Below are 21,887 nucleotides of genomic sequence, written 5' to 3' on the forward strand. Positions count from 1 at the left end.
GCTGTATGGTCCACACAGAGTTGGGACTTGGACTTTTCCCTCATATTGTATTGTATTATCGTTTCAAATAAATATTATATTACATTATGGATTATTAGATCTGCAATGTATTTTCGTATTAATGGTGTAAGTATAAATGTAAAATCAATTAAATATATTAATATTTTGTCTGTTTATTAAATTATATTTTATTTCCATATTATGTGTTCTAACTCTTATTCTCTGTACTCTGTTTATGGTAGGGACAGATCATAGACGCAGAAAAATTATGTGCGTCGGTGCTACTCTATACTTTTGGATGGGCGACCCGTCAAACTGACCCAAATCCAGTCGAGTTTTATTTTGGACAATATTTCCTAAATTTTAGAAAAGAAAATAAGGCAACAAATCAATAAAAAAAATAAACTGAATTTTTTTATAAACAATTCCTATCCGGAGAAGAATTAAACTCGATTTTTCAATACACACTAACATAGGGTAGCATATTTCTATACAACTTGTTTTCCATTTCAATGATACAATGGAATCTACATACCACATAGTTGGAAAATGGCCAGTTGATTAAATAATTAAAAAGTAAATAAATAGAGAATGCAAGTAACTCTGTGAAGAAGCAGCAGCAGCCATGCCATAACACAATAATAATATGATCATTTACTGTTCTTCATTAAGCATCACCAGGCTTCTTAATCAACCTACCTTAGTAATTAAACATCAGGTTGAGAAAAATCACAATTCAAGCTTCTACACTAACAGATTTTGTTGCGTCCAAATGGTTCGATCGACACGTCCCAAGAAGATATTCCGGTAGTTCTTCTTCCGTATTTGCCTGTGTATATATATAAATCTTAAGAACGTTTTATCAATTTAAATTACGCTTTTTTTCTTCTTCGGGGCGTCAAACCCTTTTTTGAAATTTACCTGTATAAAAAATGCCATTTCAATAACCAGATTGTGGAGGTAACCAAGCACGAGACTGACCAAGCCTCTTGCCACCGTCGATGACCCAATTTCGATCCCAAGCTGAAGTGATGGATTCCAAAATTTCAGTTATTTCAAATGTCATACATAAAAAATTCTCTTGCTTTTGTACTCTCCTATTTGCAGATGCGGAGAGGCTTGCTAAGAGAACTGAAAGTGAGAATAAAGCAATTTTATAAGATTTTTCGAATTCATTATCCAGATTAACTGTGCTTGGCTCCGCCGAAACATACATATAAACGCAGTTCATAAATCTTTTACCTCCAAGTAGTTCTTCCCACGGAAATATAATTAATTTCCAAAGCTCGGCCAATGAGACAAGCTTTTTTTCCAACACTCTGCTTGACAATCCACGACCCCTTAAAAAAACAAACTCTACGTCAGGACCTTGCTTTACGAGTCTGCTTAGTCTGCTTCAATTAATATATAACCAAAGATTCTCAATCTCAACTGCATAATGCTTGCATGTACCAACCTTTGATATGTATGGAATGAGCTTAAACCTTGAATTTCTATATGTGTCATCACCGTTGATGAAGTTATACAGCAAGGGTGAATCTTCCACTGGAGTATTCATCTTATATAGTGCTAGGGTATATGTAGTTGAACCTGGCACCTGTATCGCAGTAAATATTAAGGTACTTTAAATGCTTCAGAACCAAAAAGAATGTAGATAAAAATTACAGCTTGACAGAATTAAATGTAAGCAAAAGACTAGTAAAGCAAAGTACCTGTATGTTTACAATGAAGAAAAACTCTGGCCCTCCCTGAGCAGCATATTTCTGCAGATAAACACTTCCGTAATTTTTTTCCAATTTACCAGCAACATATAGTAAATGCAATTAACAAAAAATGTAATGACATAAATAAGGGAAACCTGAACGATGCCCTCCTAAATCATCTTCTCGTTTGTCAGATCTTAGCCAATCTGCAGCGACCATTTGCATTGACGTTCCCTTTGCTTTAAACTGAAAGAAAAGAGAGCAAGGATATAATTTTAACTTGGAGTTTCAATTTAAGGAAATCTAAAATTTGAGCAACGCAAAAGGAAAGCCAGAGTGGATTCAATAGAGATATCCAGGACGCCTAGAAATTGATCAACATATGATATCTGCGATTAATCTTGTCATAAAAATGCTAGGAAAACATGGAAGTTATGTTTATCATTTAGAGATCATCAAAGATAAAATGTCAATTCATGCAAGATGGCATACAATAAACCATCATAGAACACAGCAGCTGAACTTTTGTAGTACACTTCAGCACTGTGTCATTGGAACATTTTTCTACATACCTTCTGACGATCTTCTAGGTAATTCTCCCCACAATTAAAAATGTGGAGGGTTCTGCTTCTGTCCAACTGCAAGGTAATGTAAAGTTGGATCCTTGGGAAGAGTGTTACCATAGGAGCAACATATGCCATCTACTCTTGTCATGTCTTGCAAGTCCATGTAACCCCTCTTCTGGACTGCAACATACGACGAAGTGGAAGCCATCAGCACTTTATCTTTCTAAAATATAGGAGTACATAATGGTCATCTAAACAGTAACCACCTGCCAGATCATGTAATTTTTTCACAAAAACAGCAGCAGTTGATAACTTCGGTTGGCGCGTATCCTGCATATCTCAGGCACATATTAGTCATGTGAGAATTGAAGCAAAACATACACAAACAAAACCTTTAGCGGAGAAAAACTCTAGTAATATGGCCACAAGAAAAGGAATAAGAAAAATGAAAAAACTCGATAGTTGGTCATATCCTCTATGAGATATGAAGCACCAATAACTGCAAATCATTTTTATGTAGGAATCAATGGTAACTACTTTGACTCTACCTGAGCATATACTTCAGGACCAAAGTCGGAATCCCACCTATCTATTGATTGATCATAATCTGTTGGCTCTGGAACATCGAAGAATTCATCGGCAGCATCACTAAAACCTACCAGACTCGAGTGCTCTGAAGATGCCTTTCTATTCCTTCGGTCATATTTTCCTTTGACTTCCCAGCCTGTATCTGTGAGCACATATCAACTACACTCTCCTCTTCACTCTGTTGCAACCTAGCATTCCGTACCCACTCTCCAGATGAATTATCAGTGCAAGGATATTTTCCTTGTTTTGCTTTGAATAACTCTCTTAATGCTGCAAGTACATGACATAAATTCCTAGCAAATTAACGCTTCAAATGATCACAAAAAGTCATAAAATACTCAACACACACAATATATATATATATCATGCAAAATTATGACAGAATATGTGATTACCAGCAACTCTCTCAAGCATATGAATGGTAATAGATCGGGCTGCAGAAGCTTGAAGTTAAGATTTTCAGAATTTCCAATCAATTGCAAGCATGTGTTTTACAACCGAGTGATTTCCTTCATTCAGAGGAGATATGACATATCCACCACCTGCAAGTAAGTTCAAAACGTACCCTCAATGATCAACTTTAGATTTTTCTGTTTTTAATAAACATTTTCCTCTTTCCTTTAATAGATATTCAAAAGCACATCATATGCCACAGCCTATAAATTTCTGTGTGGTATACAAGGGACAAAACATCAAAAGGAAGAGATGGAATAGGCACTTATTAGCAGTATTCAAACTGAAGCCAAACAATGCTTCAACATAAAAATACACAAAAAAATCCCTGAATAAATGCATTTCTTTCATGCGCGTGAGATGCATAGGAAACAAGGCTAGGAGTTTGCTAAATTTCAACCTGCAAGGCTAAAACAGTTCATGGCACCTATAATGTATTTATTTATGTATAATAGGAGGACATAGAGAACTCCAAAAGATGCAGGAAGTTCTCTTTTAGTTATATATTTCAAGCATACATTACTTTTAAGACAGGCACGGACATAGCTTTTCTGTGGGGGGAACTTCTTGTGAAACACCGAGTGGTACAGAATAACTGTGATAAAATCAAATCAAGGAAATCAGTTTGCAATTTTAACTAGATAAGTCGTGACTTCTGAATATAACTTCTAAGAATATCCTCAAAGCAATTACTAGTTACTACCATATGTTCCGTCATCTTCCCTTCTCCAATATCGTCGCAGCAAGAGATCTCTCCTTTTCATTCCCCTGAAATTATGATTAGTTAGTGAATATATATAACCAGAAACATCTAACTTGCAAAACATAGTGAAAAAAATCAGGAGTTTGGAGCTAACAAAGGTAACCAATCACTATACAGCTGCTTGTGAACAATGTCAGTATGACCATCAAGATGTTCGACCACACTCTCCTTGTAGAAACAGAAGTCCCATCTGCAAGGCAATTTGTAAATTTCATTGATTTTGGAAAGGAAAACATTTCAGAAAAAGTCAAATACATTGCAAGGTGAATAGAATTCTAACTTACAAATCTTTAAAACACACCGGAGAGCATCAAAAGGAGAAATAATAGGTAAAATAGATGCATTAAAATGCACCAAGTAAATATATCAAATCTATACATGGTATCATTTTCAAAGAGCGGATTTCTTGGTATAGCTTTTTCGAGCTATTAAACAAGTTTATAAGAGTTTCTAGACAAACTGGAGTTCGTATTAACAAAAGCAAATATTACATTGTTCCTATTTCTGTCATGCATCAAAACTTAAGTTGGCATTTATTCTCCATTACAAAGTGAGAAAAAGCTCCAACCGCGCATGAAAAATTATCCAATGTGAAATGGCAATCACGATGAGGTCTGTTCTAATGAATTGCAATGTTAGGTCTACGACTGAAATCAAGCCATGGTCTTGCAAAAGAATAAAAGAGCTTAATTTAAGGAAAATACAGAATACTGGGCAGCTTACTCTGATCTTGAGGGTCCAAGAGACATAAGTATCTGGAAAATGGCTTCTGAAGTTCCATCTACAGCACCCACATCCATGATTGCAGGATGGTCATCCCACTGCCAATGAGAGGGGAGAAATCTCAAAATGCAATTGCATGAAAATCATCAACTGGTGAATCAAAAGCTACCAACCTTTCCATGAGAATCCCTATCTTTAGCTTCTTTAAACAATCTAAGACCCGCATCGCATCATTGTTTTAGTCAAGCAGTTACAGCTATCTCAAAATTCTCAAATATTTGTTTTTAATTTACCATTCTGACAGCCAAAGATTGTCCAAGGCGACGGTGCTACAACATCAGATGTCACTCTGTCCATCTTTGTGGACGAACAAATTGTCCAGTCAATAGAATTGTTATGATTTGCATTACCGGAACAACTCGAACTGCATACAAAGAGTCATTCTAAGAAACTGATTTAATAATAGGGTATAAATATGAGAGAATACCAGTTAACAAAACAAGCATTAAGCCCTCTCACACTCATCACTAGTAAATATTCTTAACAAATCCAACTTAAGTTACTCAAGCAATTAGCGCAGACCTAAAATCATGACCAAGCATGGGTGAGCAGATAGCAAAAAGCCAGAAATTTAATATATATTAAAGAGTAATGCTGGATGGCTGCTCATTGCTATACCTGAAGGACTGCCATCTGCTCGTTAAACAAGCAACATCTGTTCCAGGGTATGTACCGCCCTGCATTAATAGAATAAAATCTCATATCATGCCAAAAATTTATGACGTGCATTAACAAGAGGAAGCAGATTGTTTCAGACCTTTGAAGCTGCTTCCTGGAAGGATTGAATCCATCTTGCTGCTTCTTCAGGACTACTAGCTCCTAGCTGTAAAATTGATTCCACATCTCATACATGAAGGTGAAAGTATCATACATATCAACTAACAATCATTTTGTGAAACATGTGCCTCACCTTAAGTTGATCATTGGGATTAGAACTATTATAAAGGGTGAAAATGAAGAATACCTACAGGTCAAACAAAGAACTGTCCTTAGAAAATCTCCATTGGCATGAACCATCAGAAAACATAAACCAAAAATTTTACCACAGTCCTAGAAAAAAAACACACATTTCACATACGTTTCTGTGAATGCTCTCCCTCCCATTATCTGCTCGAATGCAGGAATCAATAATAGCACTTCTACCAGGCTTCTGAAAGGTAAATCAAGGTCCAGCTCTTGAGTTTATTAAAATCGTCAAACATCGAAAGAACAGTCTACAACTAAGAAATATAAACAAAAGAAAATTAACTAAAAATTGAATGTGCACTTAAAGATCGTCTTAGCATCTTTATTTATTCATTAATCAAAATATACGCAACACTTTCACAAAGCTAACAATGAACTGCAACAACAAGAAACAGAGGCACTAAGTTTGATCATTGGAAATTCTTCCAAGTTCCCTCTAACGTGATGATGTGCCGCGTCACACTGTATAATTATGCTTAAAGTGTAGCTAACAACTTGCCTGGCTTATGATTATCATCGAATCAACTTAACTTTCATTAAAATCTAAAATTTAACAGTACAAAAACTGTGTGACATATGAATGCTAAAGTAGAATATTCCTGACATAAAGTTGACAGTACATTTTCCCCAAATGTACCTATAAAAGGTAAAACCCTTCCCCCCCCCCCCAAACCCAAAAAAATATATTAAAAAAACTCTGAAAGGCTGCTCAAAGGAACCAATTCATGAAAAGAGCAAAGAAGTCAGCTACATAGAAAGAAAGGGTAAATTATCAAAGTACTCGATGAAAACGCGTTTGATATGATATATTAAAGGCATAATCAACTAATACATTATTAAGCAACGAAAATCATTATTAGATATACAGATAAAATAGTATAAGAAAATCAATAATAAACGAACATTTTTTTAGAAGTTATATTTGAAAAAACTAATTATTCACTTACTACAGCAGTTATCGATTAACGAGAACTTAATTCGAAAAAATGATTATAAAAATTTAATACCATTAATTCTTTACAACATTTGTTAAATAAGTAACGGAATTTGCAAGATAAGATTCTTAACAAACAAAAAAGAAAAGAAAAACGAAAAGACCTGGAGATTGGAAACGGGCATGGATTTGAAGCTCTTAAGAAGATGATCTTCAAGAGCAAAGTAACGCTTCCTGGAGTACTGTAATCCAATCCGATTCGAACGAATTATATGTAACCATCCTTCCATTTTTATTTCTCCGATCTGTGAACCAGCCATTTTTTCCTTTACTTTAAGAAAAAGTTTTTAAAAAGAGAGAGAGAGAAGAGAAGTATTCTTCGGAAAACATAAAGCAAACAAGAGAATCGATATGATTTTGGATTTTTGGCGGTGAAATTAGTGAAACACTTTTCTTCTGTGGAGTTTAAATGCCAAAAGTAAACAACTAATACTCCTCTATTAAAGTTGTCCATTAATTTTTTATTATAATTATTTTAAAAAATTAAATTTTATATTTAAAAATTAAAATATAGTTTCTGTTTTTATTGATAATATATTTTAAATAATAAAAAATTAAAATTTTAATAAAAAATAATAATAATTTTAGTAAACGGAAAAAATAATAATTAAGGTTAATAAAAGAAACTCTCGCGCTTTCGGTCTATCTCTCATCGGTGTTTTTTCATTTTTAACGTTGTCTTTGTGAAAACTGAAAGATCGAATCGTATATCAATCATGATAAATGATACACGAGACGAGGATTGCCGTGCCAATATTGTAATCCTCAAATTACATTATTACCCTTTTCCCCCTTTAATTTGAAGTTGAAAAAGTAGGCTAACTTATGTAGCCAATCATGACTTTCCCTCTTGTTTTTACTAAAATTTAGCGAAAGTCTAAAAATAGACGATATAATTTAAGATTAAAGAAATAATAGAAATAGGCGATTGAAAATGTAATCAGAAAAAAATAAAATTTTGGGTTAAACATAATCTAAAATATTATATTTTTCATAATATTTTTGGTTTATCTTAAATGTTGCTCAATTTAAAATGTAATAATTTTTTATAACATTTTTTATAATTTTTATTTTCATTGTTTTTTAATCTTAAATTATTAAGCTGTACCACGTAACTATCTTAAAATTTAACTTGAATTTTTATTTTTCTTAAAAAAAAACTTAGTTTAATGTCAACTGCCTAGTGGCAAGAACTAAACTGATGCAAATTAACATAGTTAGAGGCAGAGCTCTATGGAGAGAATATGTGTTAACAAAGTAATTCAATTTGTACTAATACATATAATTTTTTTCTTAAATATATAATATTCAACGAAAGTGTCATTATTTTAGGAAAATGTCTTTTTCAGTACAACTAACAAGTTTATTATATTTTTGTCATTTCGAAATCTGATACGTTTGTGTCATGAAAAAAATGGTTGTCCTTTGTTCTCATATATAATGGTAAGGGGCATGTAAGATAGTAGGTTGTCCCCCCAACACTAAGGGTTGAGAGCAACTTCCGTAGGAGACCTCCAAATTATGAAATGCCCTCAATGAGACTCGATCCCACAACCTCAAAATTAATAACCGTGTACTCTACCAACTGAGCTGGATAGTCATTTCATACGTTGTGTCATGAAAGTATAATTCAATTCCAATAAGGTATAAAAAAGAAGAATAAATAGTAGGTAAATCTTCATTAATTAAACCTTCTCCACGGAATTTTATTCATAATTATAATACTTAATTAAGTATATTATTTTTATAGTTAATTCAGTACATTTGGCTGAGTTTCTCAAATAATGCAGTTGAAAAAAAATTTGTTCGAATAGGGCACTCTGAAAATTATTTTGTGAAATAGAGTGAATGCTCCAGTAAACCCGAAGACGCATTGGAGTCCAAGCGACTTATACATAAATTTGGGGGAGACGCATGTTTTTCACTATGTAAATGTACAAAGGGTGAATTACGTAATTAATCATTCATATTTTTATGTTAGTCATGTATATATATATATATATAAACTGCATATCTACTAAATATTCAATTTCAATTGGTATTACGAATATATTTGACATTAATTTAATTATAAAACTATTTTTATTTAAAATACATGAGATATTATTATAATGATACTATTTTGGACAACAATTTCAATTAGAAATTATGTAAGCATGATGTTGGTTTCTTTAGTACACAAGTTCAATGCTTGGACTCAAAAAAAAATTACCCTTTGTACATTTATGAAAAAGTGAAAAATTATCCTTTAGTACACAAGTTGAGTGATTAAATTGAAAAAAAATTAAAAGTACAATGAGTGAATTTGGAGAGAGAGTAAAGTTGAATGATTAATTGTGTAATTTATCATTTGAAAATATGGGAGACGCATGGAGTGCAATGCGTCTCCCATATTTTTTAGGCTAAATTACATAATTAATCATTTAATTTTACTCTCGCTCCATATTCACTATACTTTTAATTTTTTTAATTTAATCACTCAACTTTTGTTTTACTCCTATTTTGATCACTCATCGACCATTGTTCAAGTTGTTATATGGAAGACAATTTGATCCATCAGCTCTAGCATTGAATTTGTGTACTAAAGAAACCAACATCGTGCTTACATAATTTCTAATTGAAATTGTTGTCCAAAACAATGCAGTTGTATTTAATTAATTTGGAGAGAGAATAAAGTTAATGATTAATTGTGTAATTTACCCTTTGTACATTTACGTAAGAATGAAATTGGCGAAAAAAATATGAGAGACGCATTGCACTCCATGCGTCTCCCCCAAATTTATGTATAAGTCGCTTGGACTCCAATGCGTCTTCTGGTTTACTGTAGCATTCACTCTATTTCACGAAATAATTTCTAGAGTGCCCTATTCGAACAAATTTTTTTTCAACTGCATTATTTGAGAAATTCAGCCAAAATGTACTGAATTAACTATTAAAATAACGTTGGATTACCAGCGTTTTGGTCTAAAATGCCCTTAAAAAAATTATCTCGAAAATATTTTTTTTTCATTGAATAATAAACATTCTACGAATGTTAAATTACAAATTTATTCTTAAACTATTTTAGATTTACAAAAAAATCTATAATTAAAATTTTATATGAAGTTCAGGGGTTAAAATAAAATTTTACCCTTTTTATATTTTCAATTTTGTAAAAAAATTATATAAATTTTATGAATTTAAATTTTTAAAGAAAATATATAAATATTTTCCAATTTATTAAAAACAAATATATAATAAGAAATATTTGGTCAAATATACATTCTAATAATATTTTATTCTTTTAACTAAACACGGTAATCTTATATTCATGTTAAACCAACCAAACACAAAATACAACATTTTCAGTAATCCTATTCCCTAATAATCTTTTATTCACTCTGATAATCTTACATTTCATGAACCAAACGCACCCTAAGTAGTCTATTACTAATCATGAAAATATTTTCTTTTATCAACACAACATACTTTGAAGTACAATAGTCACGTGATGAGGCAATACCGATCACTTGGTGCAAGAATCATCACCCTAGCATGGTAAGTTCATGAATAATTTTTTAAAAGCATTTATTTGTTTAAAGGTCTTATCATACATTTTTACGATATTTTTTTATAAAATGGGAAAATTTGATAATTTGGGTATTATAGTAAAAGTTGAATAAAGTTAACAAGTTAAATCGTGAACTAAACCTTAAAAAGAATAAAATGACATTAGTGAAATGTTTCTAAAGTGATTAATCATTTTTTTTTATTTTAACTAGACATTATTCAGATAAAAAAAATGAATACAAACAGTAACGAGTTACAAATTAAAATATATAAAGAAACAAAACTATTATTTTCTATTTTTCTTTTCTAAATCATATTTTTTACCAAAGATTTAATCCACCTAACATCTAAAATGGGTACACAAATAATTTATTAATGGTTTGACTTCTGAATTATATTTATTTTCTCATTTTTATCATGTTTCAATATTTAATAATTATTTTCATCTTATTTTATTTAAATTATCGGCGTTCAAAAAAATACAGTATATATTATTTTATTAGTATTACTTTTGATAAAGTATAAAAAAACAATTATTTAAAATTAAAATTAGAATGTATATAAATGATAAAGTATGTCTTATATTAAGCCTTAAAAAAACGGAGGGTGAAGTATTGTGAAATCGAGGGATCAAAATTCCTAATTTTAGCCGGACATCATTCAGGGACGGCTTCTAAGATACTGTACAGATGTGGTCACCAGCTTGGTTGGTTACTGGTACAGGTAGCCAACTGATTCGGGTTTCTTCTCCTTCATTTTAATTTTAAAGCGTTGAAATTCATATCGTCGGTACCGCATTTCTTTCGTGAAAGATTATAATCTTTTCTTGCTTTATCGTGTTTCTTTCCTTCACGTTTTATTTATGATTTTTCTTTGTAATTATCGTAAGGTTAAACCATTTTAAACTAATTCTAAAGAGTTTCGCCTTATTTAGTAAGTTTTTTATAAATTTTCTTTTCGAATTTGTACATTCAATTGTGTACTCTCGTATAAATAAAAATTAAAAATTGCTTTTCAATACAAACATAAAACCTACCAACAGAAAATGATAAAATTCAATAGATTTTTATTATTATTTTAGCCTTATGATTATTATAAATAATTAAAGAAATCAAACTTGAATAATTTCTACGTTAGAGGAGGGGGAGATGTATTTTGCTCTTAATGAGTATTGAATTTACCATTTAGATAGATGAGAGGCGTCAACTGAAAACTTTTAACCATAAACTATATCATTGATCACTTAACTATTGCCTATTTTCATTTTGATCATCATTTTTGAAAATTTGTCAATCAAATTATCCGACTATTTTAAATGTTAACAACAAGTGACTTGATTGAATGCATTTAAATAGTTGAATTATCTGATTGACAAAATTTTAAAAATGATATTCAAAATGAAAAGGGACAATAATTAGATGTGATCAATAGTATAGTTTACATTTTTTTATTAGAATCAATATAATTCACAGTCGATGTTTTAAGGTAACTAGCGAGTTAGTGAGATCAAATTTCGATCCCGTTATTAAAAAATGAAATAAACAATCACCACATTACATCTCCTATTTACTATAAAAAAATCAAGGTGATTCACAATCGATAACAAGATATGCTTTAAGATAAACAGCGGATCACAAAATATTATCTATATCTAGAAATAAAATCAAAGTGATTTTGTAATCACCTTTAGGTTAATAAAAAAAATCAAATTTTGGTCACATGATTAAAAATTGAAATAAACAATCACCAATCACATCTAATACTACTCTCAAAATATATACAATTACACTTGCCTAAGACAAGTATTGTGCACTGCATTTATATGATATTATCATTATAAGCAGATCAGTCTAATATCTTTTAGGCCAAGGAAAAAACTGGGGAAATTAATTTCATAGAAGTATATTAGATTTTATCTGAAAGATGAGTAATATCAATTTTCAAATGCAAAGAAATGGTAGCAATATGAAGTTGATAAATTACAGTTTGCTAATGATTTCTTGAATTTTACAAAGAGCTGAGAAGAGGAAGTTCAGATGAAGTGGGAAATGAGTGGTTTATTTAAAGAATCAAAAACTGATTTACGCTTGAAGTACAAAATGTTTGAAACAACTCCTTAATACACAACGTCCTGTTTTGTTTTAGACAAGGGAATCTTTGTTTGAATTTTTAACCTCATGGCCTTCTTTCTCTAGAGCCAGAAATGGTGTTGCATCCTTTTCTTTCATCTGAAAACACGAGACATCAACATGATCAGAGATTAAATGTTATTTTTTTCCATGTTTTGGACGGTTCATGGACCGGTATATCCCATACTCTGTCCGGAGATACATCGTAATGGGATGTCCGAGATGAGCACTTAAAGAAAAATGAAAACTCGGAGAAATATACATATATATAAATACCTGTGATCCCAAAGAATCAGCTTGTTTCTTTTTGTTCTCTTGGGTGCAAAAATAAGAATACAAGCCCATCCCAAAAATGGCAATCAAGATTCCAATGATGTTCCTATCTGTGAAAGGGTCATGCAGCAATGTATAGCCAAAGGCAAGAACCAGGCAAGTCTTGAGGTGACCAAGAACTTGATAGGTGACCGGGGATGTTTTACCAATAACCAAAAATGTACTGAAATTAACAGATACTGAAATAATGCACGAGAGGATGATAAATGCCTGCAAAATGTAGAGGAAAAATTCTCATCCGAGTGATAAGCTGATGAGGGAAAAAAGAAAGAAAAAAAGAGGTTTTGGTTCAATACCAAGACTATAGGAGAATATTTGTAAGCAAACACATTTTGTTTGGTGAGTAATTGGTCCACCAAAGGGCCCGAGACAAAAAGAATTGCTGCTTGAAATGGGGCTGACTGGTACAGCAGCTGTGTTGAAGAGACATTCAGCCTCTTCTGTATTGTGTTTGTCAGCTATATTCATCAAGTTAAGCATAAACTTTGGAATATGGCTCTGAAATGTAATGTTTAACGACAATCAAAGGATACAATTTGGCCAACGCAGGTGGTCGCAATGGCGAGGAGAGAAAGGATTGTCCCAACGAGATTGAGTTGCAGATCAGTTATGGAAGCAATGCCAACCCCAACAAGTAAAAGGAAAAGGGACAACTTTATATTTTGGCTGCACATAGTAGAACACCAAATTACTGATAAGCTTTGAATCTCAAAAATGTTCAACTATAACAAGTGTAAAAAAGAGAAGGAGAAAAAACCTGAATTGCTTTTTAAGGAAGATGGTTTCCAATAATACAGTGAATGGTATGATTGCAAGTTTTGTCATCTGCCAAGAGAAGCACCACAAAGAATGAGCACACAATTTACAACAATGGATTGTAAGAGTGAAGTTAACCTGATAGAATCCTATGGAGTTAAACCCAAGGCTCAAGTTGAGAAGTCCAATGGAAACACCGTTGAGGATGCCAAAGAGCATCACGGTCTTCATGTCAATGGGTTTGTTTTCGAAAAGATTGAAGCGTTGGGCCGCGAGAAGGGTGCAAAATGTCACCATGAGATGCCAGCTAGTGAGTGTTGTAGCTGAAGGAGGAATGGGGTTAAAGAAAAAAAAATTCAACTCAGTAATTGTGGTAAATAATGAAAGATGATGTTTAAGAATAGACAAAGTACCAAAGGGGAAACCAAGATTGCTCATCAGGGCTTTGTTGCATATGACAATGGAGACAGATGATGCAACTGAAAGAAACAGGGCACCGATAACACCCAGTTGGAAGCTTGACATCTCTCCCATCTCTAATGAAACAAACAAAATAAAAACAATAAACAATTATCAGACGGACAGCAACTGGATGTGTACTTTTGTATTTAATAAAATTGTCTGGACTGCTCATTGATGAAAGATTTCCTTGCCTGCATGCTTAAGAGAAGGAAAATACAGTAACTAAAGAAAAGTTTGCTTTGGGCAAAAAAGTTATGTATGAAGCAAAGAGAAAGCAAATGTTACCTTGCAAAGAAGTGGAAAACTATATAGTTTTAGGAGCTCCTGAAAAGGATTCAAAGAAAGAAAGCAAAACTTTGTTTCATCAAACACATTCCCACGTCAAAAAGAAGAAAAAGTTGAAGAGAATGAACAAAGAGAGAGACCTTTGTTTACAAGATTATTCACAGAGGTGACCTACTACAACTCCATGAAAAAACCACCAGAAAAGCACTCAGAGTTTGAACAATCAACGGTGAGAGGGGCTTGCAAATAAGCTGACAGAGGGGGTTGGTTTCGGCTTGTATGAGAGTGTAGGTTTTTAAGCAGGCTATTTATTTTATGTAGATTGCGAAGATGGGTTGGTGCCTAACGCTGTTTTAAATTTTTTAAGTACTGCTTGTATTGTTTATTTGTTCTTCCAGAAGGGAAGCAAACGGTCAGATTAAGAAAGGGTGCATATTTGGTGATGTTGGTCAAAATGAATGATGTTTTAAGCTTTTCAATTTTTGTGTGGCAGTCCAATGGGGTCTTCCAAAACATCTAATATTGTTGAGACTTAGCACACAAGGCAGGAAGGTAATATGTAAGTGAGGTACCTGCCTGCTAATGCAAGCAAACCGGCTTGCCATCCTCAAACTCAATTGGAGTTTGGTGAGAGAGACACAGAAACAAAAATCCTTCATTTTCACTCTTCAGTGAGGCCTGGCCTTGGGGCTTCCTTCACCCATCAAAATCACCGTTACCAACCAGGCAAATCAGGAAAACCTTTTTCACATTCTTCAATTCCCCTTGGCTTCCAAATAAAGAAATTATGCCAATAAGATATTTAAATAAGAGATATATAGTATTTTATCATTTAAAATAACATTTATAATGAGATGATTTGATGGTTATTTTACTGTTTCGTCTCTTTTGAAAATTTATATTCATTATCGATATACTAGGACATGACTAGACTTCATTCAAAGATACCCGTAGAATGATTCGTTAGCGGATTTTATTTTACTTTTTTATAGTTTTGATCAATTTGATTCGAGCTGTATTTGTTTGATATAATTACAAGAGAGGATGATGGATAGGAGAGTTGAGGGGGCAATGCTTTGCTATGCAAATCACGAGTAATTTGCGCAGTTTCAACCTTAGATCTCGGGGAAACCGGTTTTGCAACTTGCTTACGGGCGTCACATGAAATGAAAGGGAGTTGCTAATGAGGTAGGTTCGAACATCCATGCAGCGGTGGATTTCTATATGTTAACCCTTATTACATGGCAAAAGCATTGTCCTTTTATGGCCTGCATCTATATCATATATCTGAATATAAGAATATACCGTCGTCCGAGACATGCCCAGGGAATACGGTCATGTCAGAAATGGAAGTAGAAAAAGGAGCAACTCACGAGGAAGATATATATAAAAGAAAAAATTTCCCCTTTTTATAGCTGTAGGAATCTAAGATACAAAACGAATGTGGTTCAGGAAAATGAGTCCACCCTCTTTCAGCAAAAAAAATTATCACTCAAGCTTAATCCTAACAAACATCAGATGAGGTAATATACATGTACAAATGGGGGTGAAAGGACTTGGAGAAAAAGAAATCAATAAAATTAATAATTAGTCCCCCTTTCCAAGCTGAGCAAGGTATTCCTTGTCTGCAGTCGCAAGTCGTTTCTGAAACATCGCCCATTCGTTTTTGCACCTTGCTCTAACCTGTGAATAGAAAAGGAAGAAAGAAACGAGTTGGTTTAGAGATTTAATCCTTCTTTCACAAAAGAGAAGTTTCAAATCTAAGAATAACTTTCAAAATGTACATAAAATGATGTCAAGATTCATAATATGCATTACCCCTTCCCAAGAAGCTTTCCCATCCTCCAATTTTCCCTGAAGTTCAATGAAACACATGGGATTAAAAGCCATATTCATATAATTAATAATTTACATAATCAGTAGAGGAAATAAGCTAAAACATCATTTGGCATTGGAACCAAAATTATCTGGTAAGCTGATGAGAACTCACCTGATTCCCAAGAGAAGGGATTACTTGATGAATAATCCACTGTGAATCTACCACACCGATTTTTTCATGTGCAGGCTGTGAGGAAGAAAATGGCAATTTATTACAAGAGAAAATAAGAGGCCAGGACGAGATAAACATGAAACTATATAAGAGAAGCAAGCTAAGCATGTTATTAGATAGTGAAACAATTACAATCTCAGTAGAAAATTTAAAGACTTTTAACAACTTTCACAAACTAGCCAATTTGAACATTCTGCATTAGTTGTCATAAAAATGCCTTCATAAATTCAAGTGTTGCTGATTCTCCGAGGAAGAGTCACCAAAAAGAGCTGGTAATTATAAAGCATTTTACCGTGGCTTGGATTTCTCCATCTATTAAAGACTTCCACTGTAGAGAAGTGAATAGCAAAATAATGATAAAAAGAGAGAGAAACCACTAACCTCAACACATCTTCTGAGAGCAAAATCCAGTCCCCATCCATGCACTAAATCATTCTACAAGAACAAGATTCTTTAAGCATCTTGTTAGTATCAACACGAAAGAACAAAAGAAATTGCACCAAGTTATTAAGCATCCACGAACCAAACCGTTCCACAAGAAACCTGATTTTTGGTCGTATCATAAGGAAGGAGCTCAGGGAATTGTACCAAGTTATTAAGTAAATTTTTAGCAAACAGTATTCTAAGATCTTAGTCCATGTCTTCATTCTTAATCCCGTCATGGGAGAAGTTGAGAACTTAGCGAACTCATCCCAAATGTGCTGGAAATTGAGCCAGTTCAAATCTGATTTAAGTTCATTTATTTACTTGGGCTCCACGGAATTCTTAACTATACTTTACCTGAATCATATGCCACACACATCTCCAAGCTTCCCGAGAAAATACGGGTGCCATAATTTCCACAAAACTGAAAGAAAGCAACAATGTTAAATGCACCAAGAGAAAAAGAAGATGCCCGGTTGAAGGAAAATCAACAGTGGCATGCATTAGAAATACTGCTCATTCACAAGTATGACCAGTTTTGCTGATTATTTGCAAGATGCATTATGTGTGTGTGTGTGTGAGAGAGAGAGAGAGAGGGAGCATACGCAGCACATGGGGGCAAATGTGGATCGCTACACCAGCCTGGTTTCTCCTCTGTAACCCTGTGAACCAAGTTCAAAAGCAGAATTTCAGATGACACCCAAAAGAAAATTCCTTTTGTGATTGCTAAAGTAACTGCAACTTTATATGGCCAAGTGATAGAGACCCTACTTGTGAACTTCTTTGTCACCTCTCCTCTTTGTCATCTGCCATGTCAATCCATTATTGGGCTCCAAACCTGGTTGTGAGATCTCCAGACCATGCTTCTTGACCAGTTGTATGTATCTGGTAATTTGTGTAGAAGAAATAAGAAAGAAACATGTACATGTTGAAACTAAGTGAAAAATGTAACTGGCTTAGAGGACAAACCTCTCCGAATTGAAGTGTTCCACTCCCAGGTCTTCATCCCAGATGAAAATATATTCATAAGCGGAAACAACATCTGGATGCAAAAACCTTTTTGCATACCACCTAATAAAATATATACAATAGCAGGACTATCAGAACTAGCAGCAAATTACCATCCGCCTAACAAGGAAGCAAGGAATAGGTCTTTCTTAAAAATTCCTTCCAACTAAAAGGACCCAGAAACACAAACCATTCTGCCCGCTATAGAACTTACCATTTTGTTTGCTTCTTTACACTAACATGGATTGCATTCTTTGACCATTCAAATTGGTCCCATTCAGTCGTCCGCCCATCATAATGAAAAAGCAAGATTTGGAAATCCTCAGAAAACTACGACATGTAAGAATACATAAGCATCAAAAACCCTGGAAATGAAAAATTAGAAAGAAAAATGGAATGTCCCATTGTCTGACCTTTTTAACACATTTATCTATATTATTCCTCTGATCAATACCAACAGTAAACGTCACTAAATACTTTGATTTCTTCTTCAGATCCTGCAGAGTTTAGGAAAATCATGATAAGAGACAACCTATTAATCATGAATATTAACATCCACGTTTAGCACCCAGAAAAACGTATGTTCCAAAACTGGAATGATAGTGATTTATGGCCAAAATAGTCCTCTCTCATCAGAAATTCTCCTTTGGAGTTTGGAAAGAACACGATAAGCTGGCATGTATGTTCCTAGTCGGTAAAGATAATAAAAGAAAAGGAAAATTCCAGCCAGTTCCAGTTACTTAGATGGTACCGCTTAAGCACCAGGATTATGATCTTTCTACGTAAATATCACTTGTGGATCATACCTCACTAGGTTCACCCCATAGCCTGCGCAGGTAAAGGTCAGTTTCTGGAACAACAATTCCAGGAGGTAACATTTCTGCACCATGAGGATTTGTAGGAACATATATCTGGAAAACACAGAAGCAAAAAACAATTAACAAAAAGGATCAAACCAAACACTGCAATATTTTTGAACAAAGAGCTCAGCTCCACACAAGAACCCAGAAAACAGGTATATTAGACTCAAGCTGAGGAAAAAACATATTGGTTTAAAAAAAGTGGTGAACAAAAGTTTCACTGATAATTAGAAAAAATATATCATTTCTGTCAATAAAACATCTTCTCCTTCCAAGTAACAAAGGTTAAAAGGACAAAGGGGACAGAGTAACCAAACAGGCACCTTAGGTAGATTATCTGTGGTTCTCTCAGGGGACCTGACTATAAAGTCTTGGTCATTAGATATGGATCCTTCAAAAGTTGATCTAAGGCTTGAATATGAGCGAATCTGTAGGGAGTGAAAACAAATCATATGGATGATAGATTGACTGCAGAATAGCTTAATTATTAATGAAGGCGAACATACCTTGTAAATTGAAACTGATGGAAATGAAACACCAATAAAAAATCCTAACACAATTCCAAGAATTGTTGCTATAACAAGCCTGGCTCTACCATTTGTTTTCTTAAAAACTCCACTGCCAAGACAATTAGTTTAGTAAAAGGAGCCTCAAGAATATTTCATCGAAAGCAATAAGCCAGAAAAAATGTAGCAATTCAGGAATCAAGATGCAGAAGAATCGCATAAGGTTCAAAACAAATTATTTACAAAAAGAAAAAGGAAAAAAAAAGGAAGAAGAATTCAAATCCAAGAATAGGTTGGAAAAGATTATGTTTTTCACTCTAGTTGTGTCTTATCTTTGAAGTGTCTAATGGTGAAACGTAGGTAACAATTAACCTGCGGTGAATGGTGCCCATGTCTGTATGCTCTCTTGTGCTTGATTTAAAAGGTTAGATGCCCACAAAGACAATTATCTCCCATAAGCACCTTCGGGAGCAAAAGAGGGAATCTTCAAGAGCACCAATACAAAGTTACTCTAGGCTTCAACTGAGCTTGATCTTTGATCAGTGCAATGTTCCGAGCTTCAGTATATTTTACAAAAAACAGTTAAACAACAAACAAAGATCTCCAACACTTTATTTTTCAAAAGGGTGCTGCAGATTAAACTAATATAACAAATTTGCAATATTTTAGACAGGTCACAGGTAGGAAATAAATCTAGAACACCAATTACAAGTTTCATAAATTTTATAAGACAATGCCAATAAAAATCAAATCCAAAAATTTAACACACTAATCAATCAAGTCGCCATATTAGTTGTTGCTTTACCTGAACCAAGGATTAGCATTTCAAAGGTTTAAAACCCAAGACATAGTTCAACTTGTTTGAGTATACTTTTACACTACAATACCGTGAAATCTTGAACTAAAAACGTATGCAAAACTTTCTTAAATACAAGCTATCATAAATTCCTCTATTTATGATGTTTTAACTCTCCAGAGTAACTCCATTATACTTTACCACTTTAGGGTTCAAACCAAAATTTCCTAAATCCCAAACCGCTAATGACTTTAATTTAAAGTAATAAAACAAACGCCAAATTACAAAGTAAACATGAATACCCAATTAATCAAAAATTAAAATTTGCAACTAAAAGGATATCATTATTACTATCATCTGAGGAAAAAAAGTTTAGCCTTTTCATTCAATTTCTGATCTGCATATTGAAAAAGAAACTTTCCCGGTCACACTCAACAAAACTCAGATGTTTGAACAGAGAAAAGGATTTCAATTAAAGGGTAAAAATACCTTTCTATAAGTAAATGGCAATATTAGATTCCAAGATCAAAGCAGAGAAGAAGGGAAAAAAGTACATGCATAACATTTTACACTTCAAGTAATTATTTTAATGAAATAAAAAACAGCCCACAAAGAAAATTCAAATTTCGAGAAGATAAACCTAGGTTTAGAAACATACCTTGTTCCTTTTTTTTATTGAGGATCAGTTGATCTTGATCTTATACCACAACCAATAACAGAGAGAGCAGAAGCATGTTTTTTCTAATAAAATCTTATGTTTGAAGACAAACAGAGATGGAGAGAGGATAACAGTAGACAGATTTTACCATTTGACCGGGTATTTGTTGTCTTTGCGGTTGTCTTACCTCAATAACCAATTAATTAATTAATTATAGTAAAAGAGCTAAGAGCTCTAATGTTATTGCTAGTTATTTTTCATTAAAAATTACGGCTATAAGTTGTACTTTGAAACGGGGCGGTACAAGATACTTTTTTATCTATAATAATATATTAAAGATTACTAAATTATATTTAAATATTTCTTTTAATTATTAAATTCTTAAAAATTATAGAATAATTTTTAAAATTTTGAAATTATTATAAATATATTATTAAATTTATTGAATTTTATAATTTACTGTAATATTATAATAATTATTTTATAATAATTTAATAACTTTAATAATTATTATATAAAATTTAAAATAAATAATAAATAAAATTTACAACTTGACCGAGTATTTGTTATCTTTATGGTGGGCTTATCCATGATATTAAACTAATTATTTATAGTAAAAGAGTTGAGGAGTCTATTATTGTTACTATTACTTTTTCATTAAAAGTAAATAAGTGTCAAAAATTATGTTTTAAATTAATTTTAGGTGTTTAGAAAAAAATTTACTAAACGTAAATGTTCAATCTTTTTTCGTTATATTTTTAAGTGTTTACTTCGTCACAACTTTTAAATTTGATTATTATCTAACACGAATTATTATCATATTTAAGAAAAATTAATCGTCTGCTTTCCCCTCTCCGCTTCTCCTGTAACACCCCAACCGTATCCGATCCGAATACAAGTCCGAATGTCACATTGCCTTTTTAAAACATTTTTCCTTACAAAATAACAAAACATTTGAACTTATTTTAAGAAAATACTATAATAAATTATTGAATTATATTTATTATAAAATTTTAGGCAAAAACGTATTTGTGTATATTAAAATACGTATGAACAACAATCTGCTATAGTACTGAACAGTAACTGCTACAGTACCGATTACACAAATTTTCCAGAATGCAAATAGGGAATCGGTACCTTGCTACATGGAATCGATTCCCCTGCTACAGTACTGCCGTAAAACGTACATAAAACTCGTAAAAATTTAACCATTCATTACTATACATTTACATTTACATAAATATGTTTAAAACATT

The 21,887-nt window shown here is 32.7% G+C and overlaps 2 protein-coding genes, 1 long non-coding RNA gene and 1 pseudogene across 4 annotated transcripts; 1 reads left to right on the forward strand and 3 right to left on the reverse strand.

The window, feature by feature from the left end:
- Positions 1-712: 712 nt before the first annotated feature.
- Positions 713-7,480, reverse strand: LOC120196228 (annotated as a pseudogene).
- On the forward strand, positions 3,924-16,034 carry LOC120196229. The gene is made up of 3 exons (XR_005523143.1): positions 3,924-3,933; positions 14,591-14,593; positions 15,899-16,034. It is a non-coding gene; the product is annotated as an uncharacterized LOC120196229 (long non-coding RNA).
- LOC120196227 (UDP-xylose transporter 1-like) lies at positions 12,332-14,566 on the reverse strand. Of its 2 annotated transcripts, XM_039198075.1 has the most exons (9): positions 14,471-14,566; positions 14,331-14,369; positions 13,997-14,119; positions 13,722-13,906; positions 13,585-13,652; positions 13,361-13,493; positions 13,124-13,285; positions 12,771-13,037; positions 12,332-12,593 (listed from the first exon to the last, which is right to left on the reverse strand). In XM_039198075.1, exons 3-9 carry the CDS (start codon positions 14,115-14,117, stop codon positions 12,507-12,509), a joined length of 1,023 nt encoding a protein of 340 aa, XP_039054006.1. In that variant the 5' UTR covers positions 14,118-14,119; positions 14,331-14,369; positions 14,471-14,566; the 3' UTR covers positions 12,332-12,506. The 2 variants fall into 2 exon arrangements, with proteins under 2 accessions (XP_039054006.1, XP_039054007.1); XM_039198076.1 differs by lacking the exon at positions 14,471-14,566 and having other exon boundaries at positions 13,997-14,117.
- Positions 15,718-20,758, reverse strand: LOC120196226. Its single transcript, XM_039198074.1, has 15 exons — positions 20,632-20,758; positions 19,550-19,734; positions 19,178-19,289; positions 18,995-19,099; positions 18,618-18,722; positions 18,225-18,308; positions 18,026-18,141; positions 17,773-17,874; positions 17,575-17,688; positions 17,409-17,465; positions 17,161-17,227; positions 16,762-16,815; positions 16,321-16,395; positions 16,149-16,184; positions 15,718-16,013 (listed from the first exon to the last, which is right to left on the reverse strand). Exons 2-15 carry the CDS (start codon positions 19,567-19,569, stop codon positions 15,918-15,920), a joined length of 1,143 nt encoding a protein of 380 aa, XP_039054005.1. The 5' UTR covers positions 19,570-19,734; positions 20,632-20,758; the 3' UTR covers positions 15,718-15,917.
- Positions 20,759-21,887: the final 1,129 nt, after the last annotated feature.

Source organism: Hibiscus syriacus, unplaced genomic scaffold (assembly GCF_006381635.1).
Source record: "Hibiscus syriacus cultivar Baekdansim isolate YM2019G1 unplaced genomic scaffold, ASM638163v2 tig00117028_pilon, whole genome shotgun sequence".
NCBI classification, from domain to species: Eukaryota; Viridiplantae; Streptophyta; class Magnoliopsida; order Malvales; family Malvaceae; genus Hibiscus; species Hibiscus syriacus.

Coding starts and splice junctions, on each gene's coding strand:
- LOC120196226 (XM_039198074.1), bottom strand. CDS start 19,569: ATGGGCACCATTCACCGCAG. Junction 18,309..18,617: donor TATGGGGTGAACCTAGTGAG/GTATGATCCACA, acceptor TAAACTCTGCAG/GATCTGAAGAAGAAATCAAA. Junction 17,466..17,574: donor GGTGACAAAGAAGTTCACAA/GTAGGGTCTCTA, acceptor CTTGGTTCACAG/GGTTACAGAGGAGAAACCAG.
- LOC120196227 (XM_039198075.1), bottom strand. CDS start 14,117: ATGGGAGAGATGTCAAGCTTCCAACTGGGTGTTATCGGTGCCCTGTTT. Junction 13,907..13,996: donor CAATCTTGGTTTCCCCTTTG/GTACTTTGTCTA, acceptor TTCCTCCTTCAG/CTACAACACTCACTAGCTGG. Junction 12,594..12,770: donor CTGATTCTTTGGGATCACAG/GTATTTATATAT, acceptor TCGTGTTTTCAG/ATGAAAGAAAAGGATGCAAC.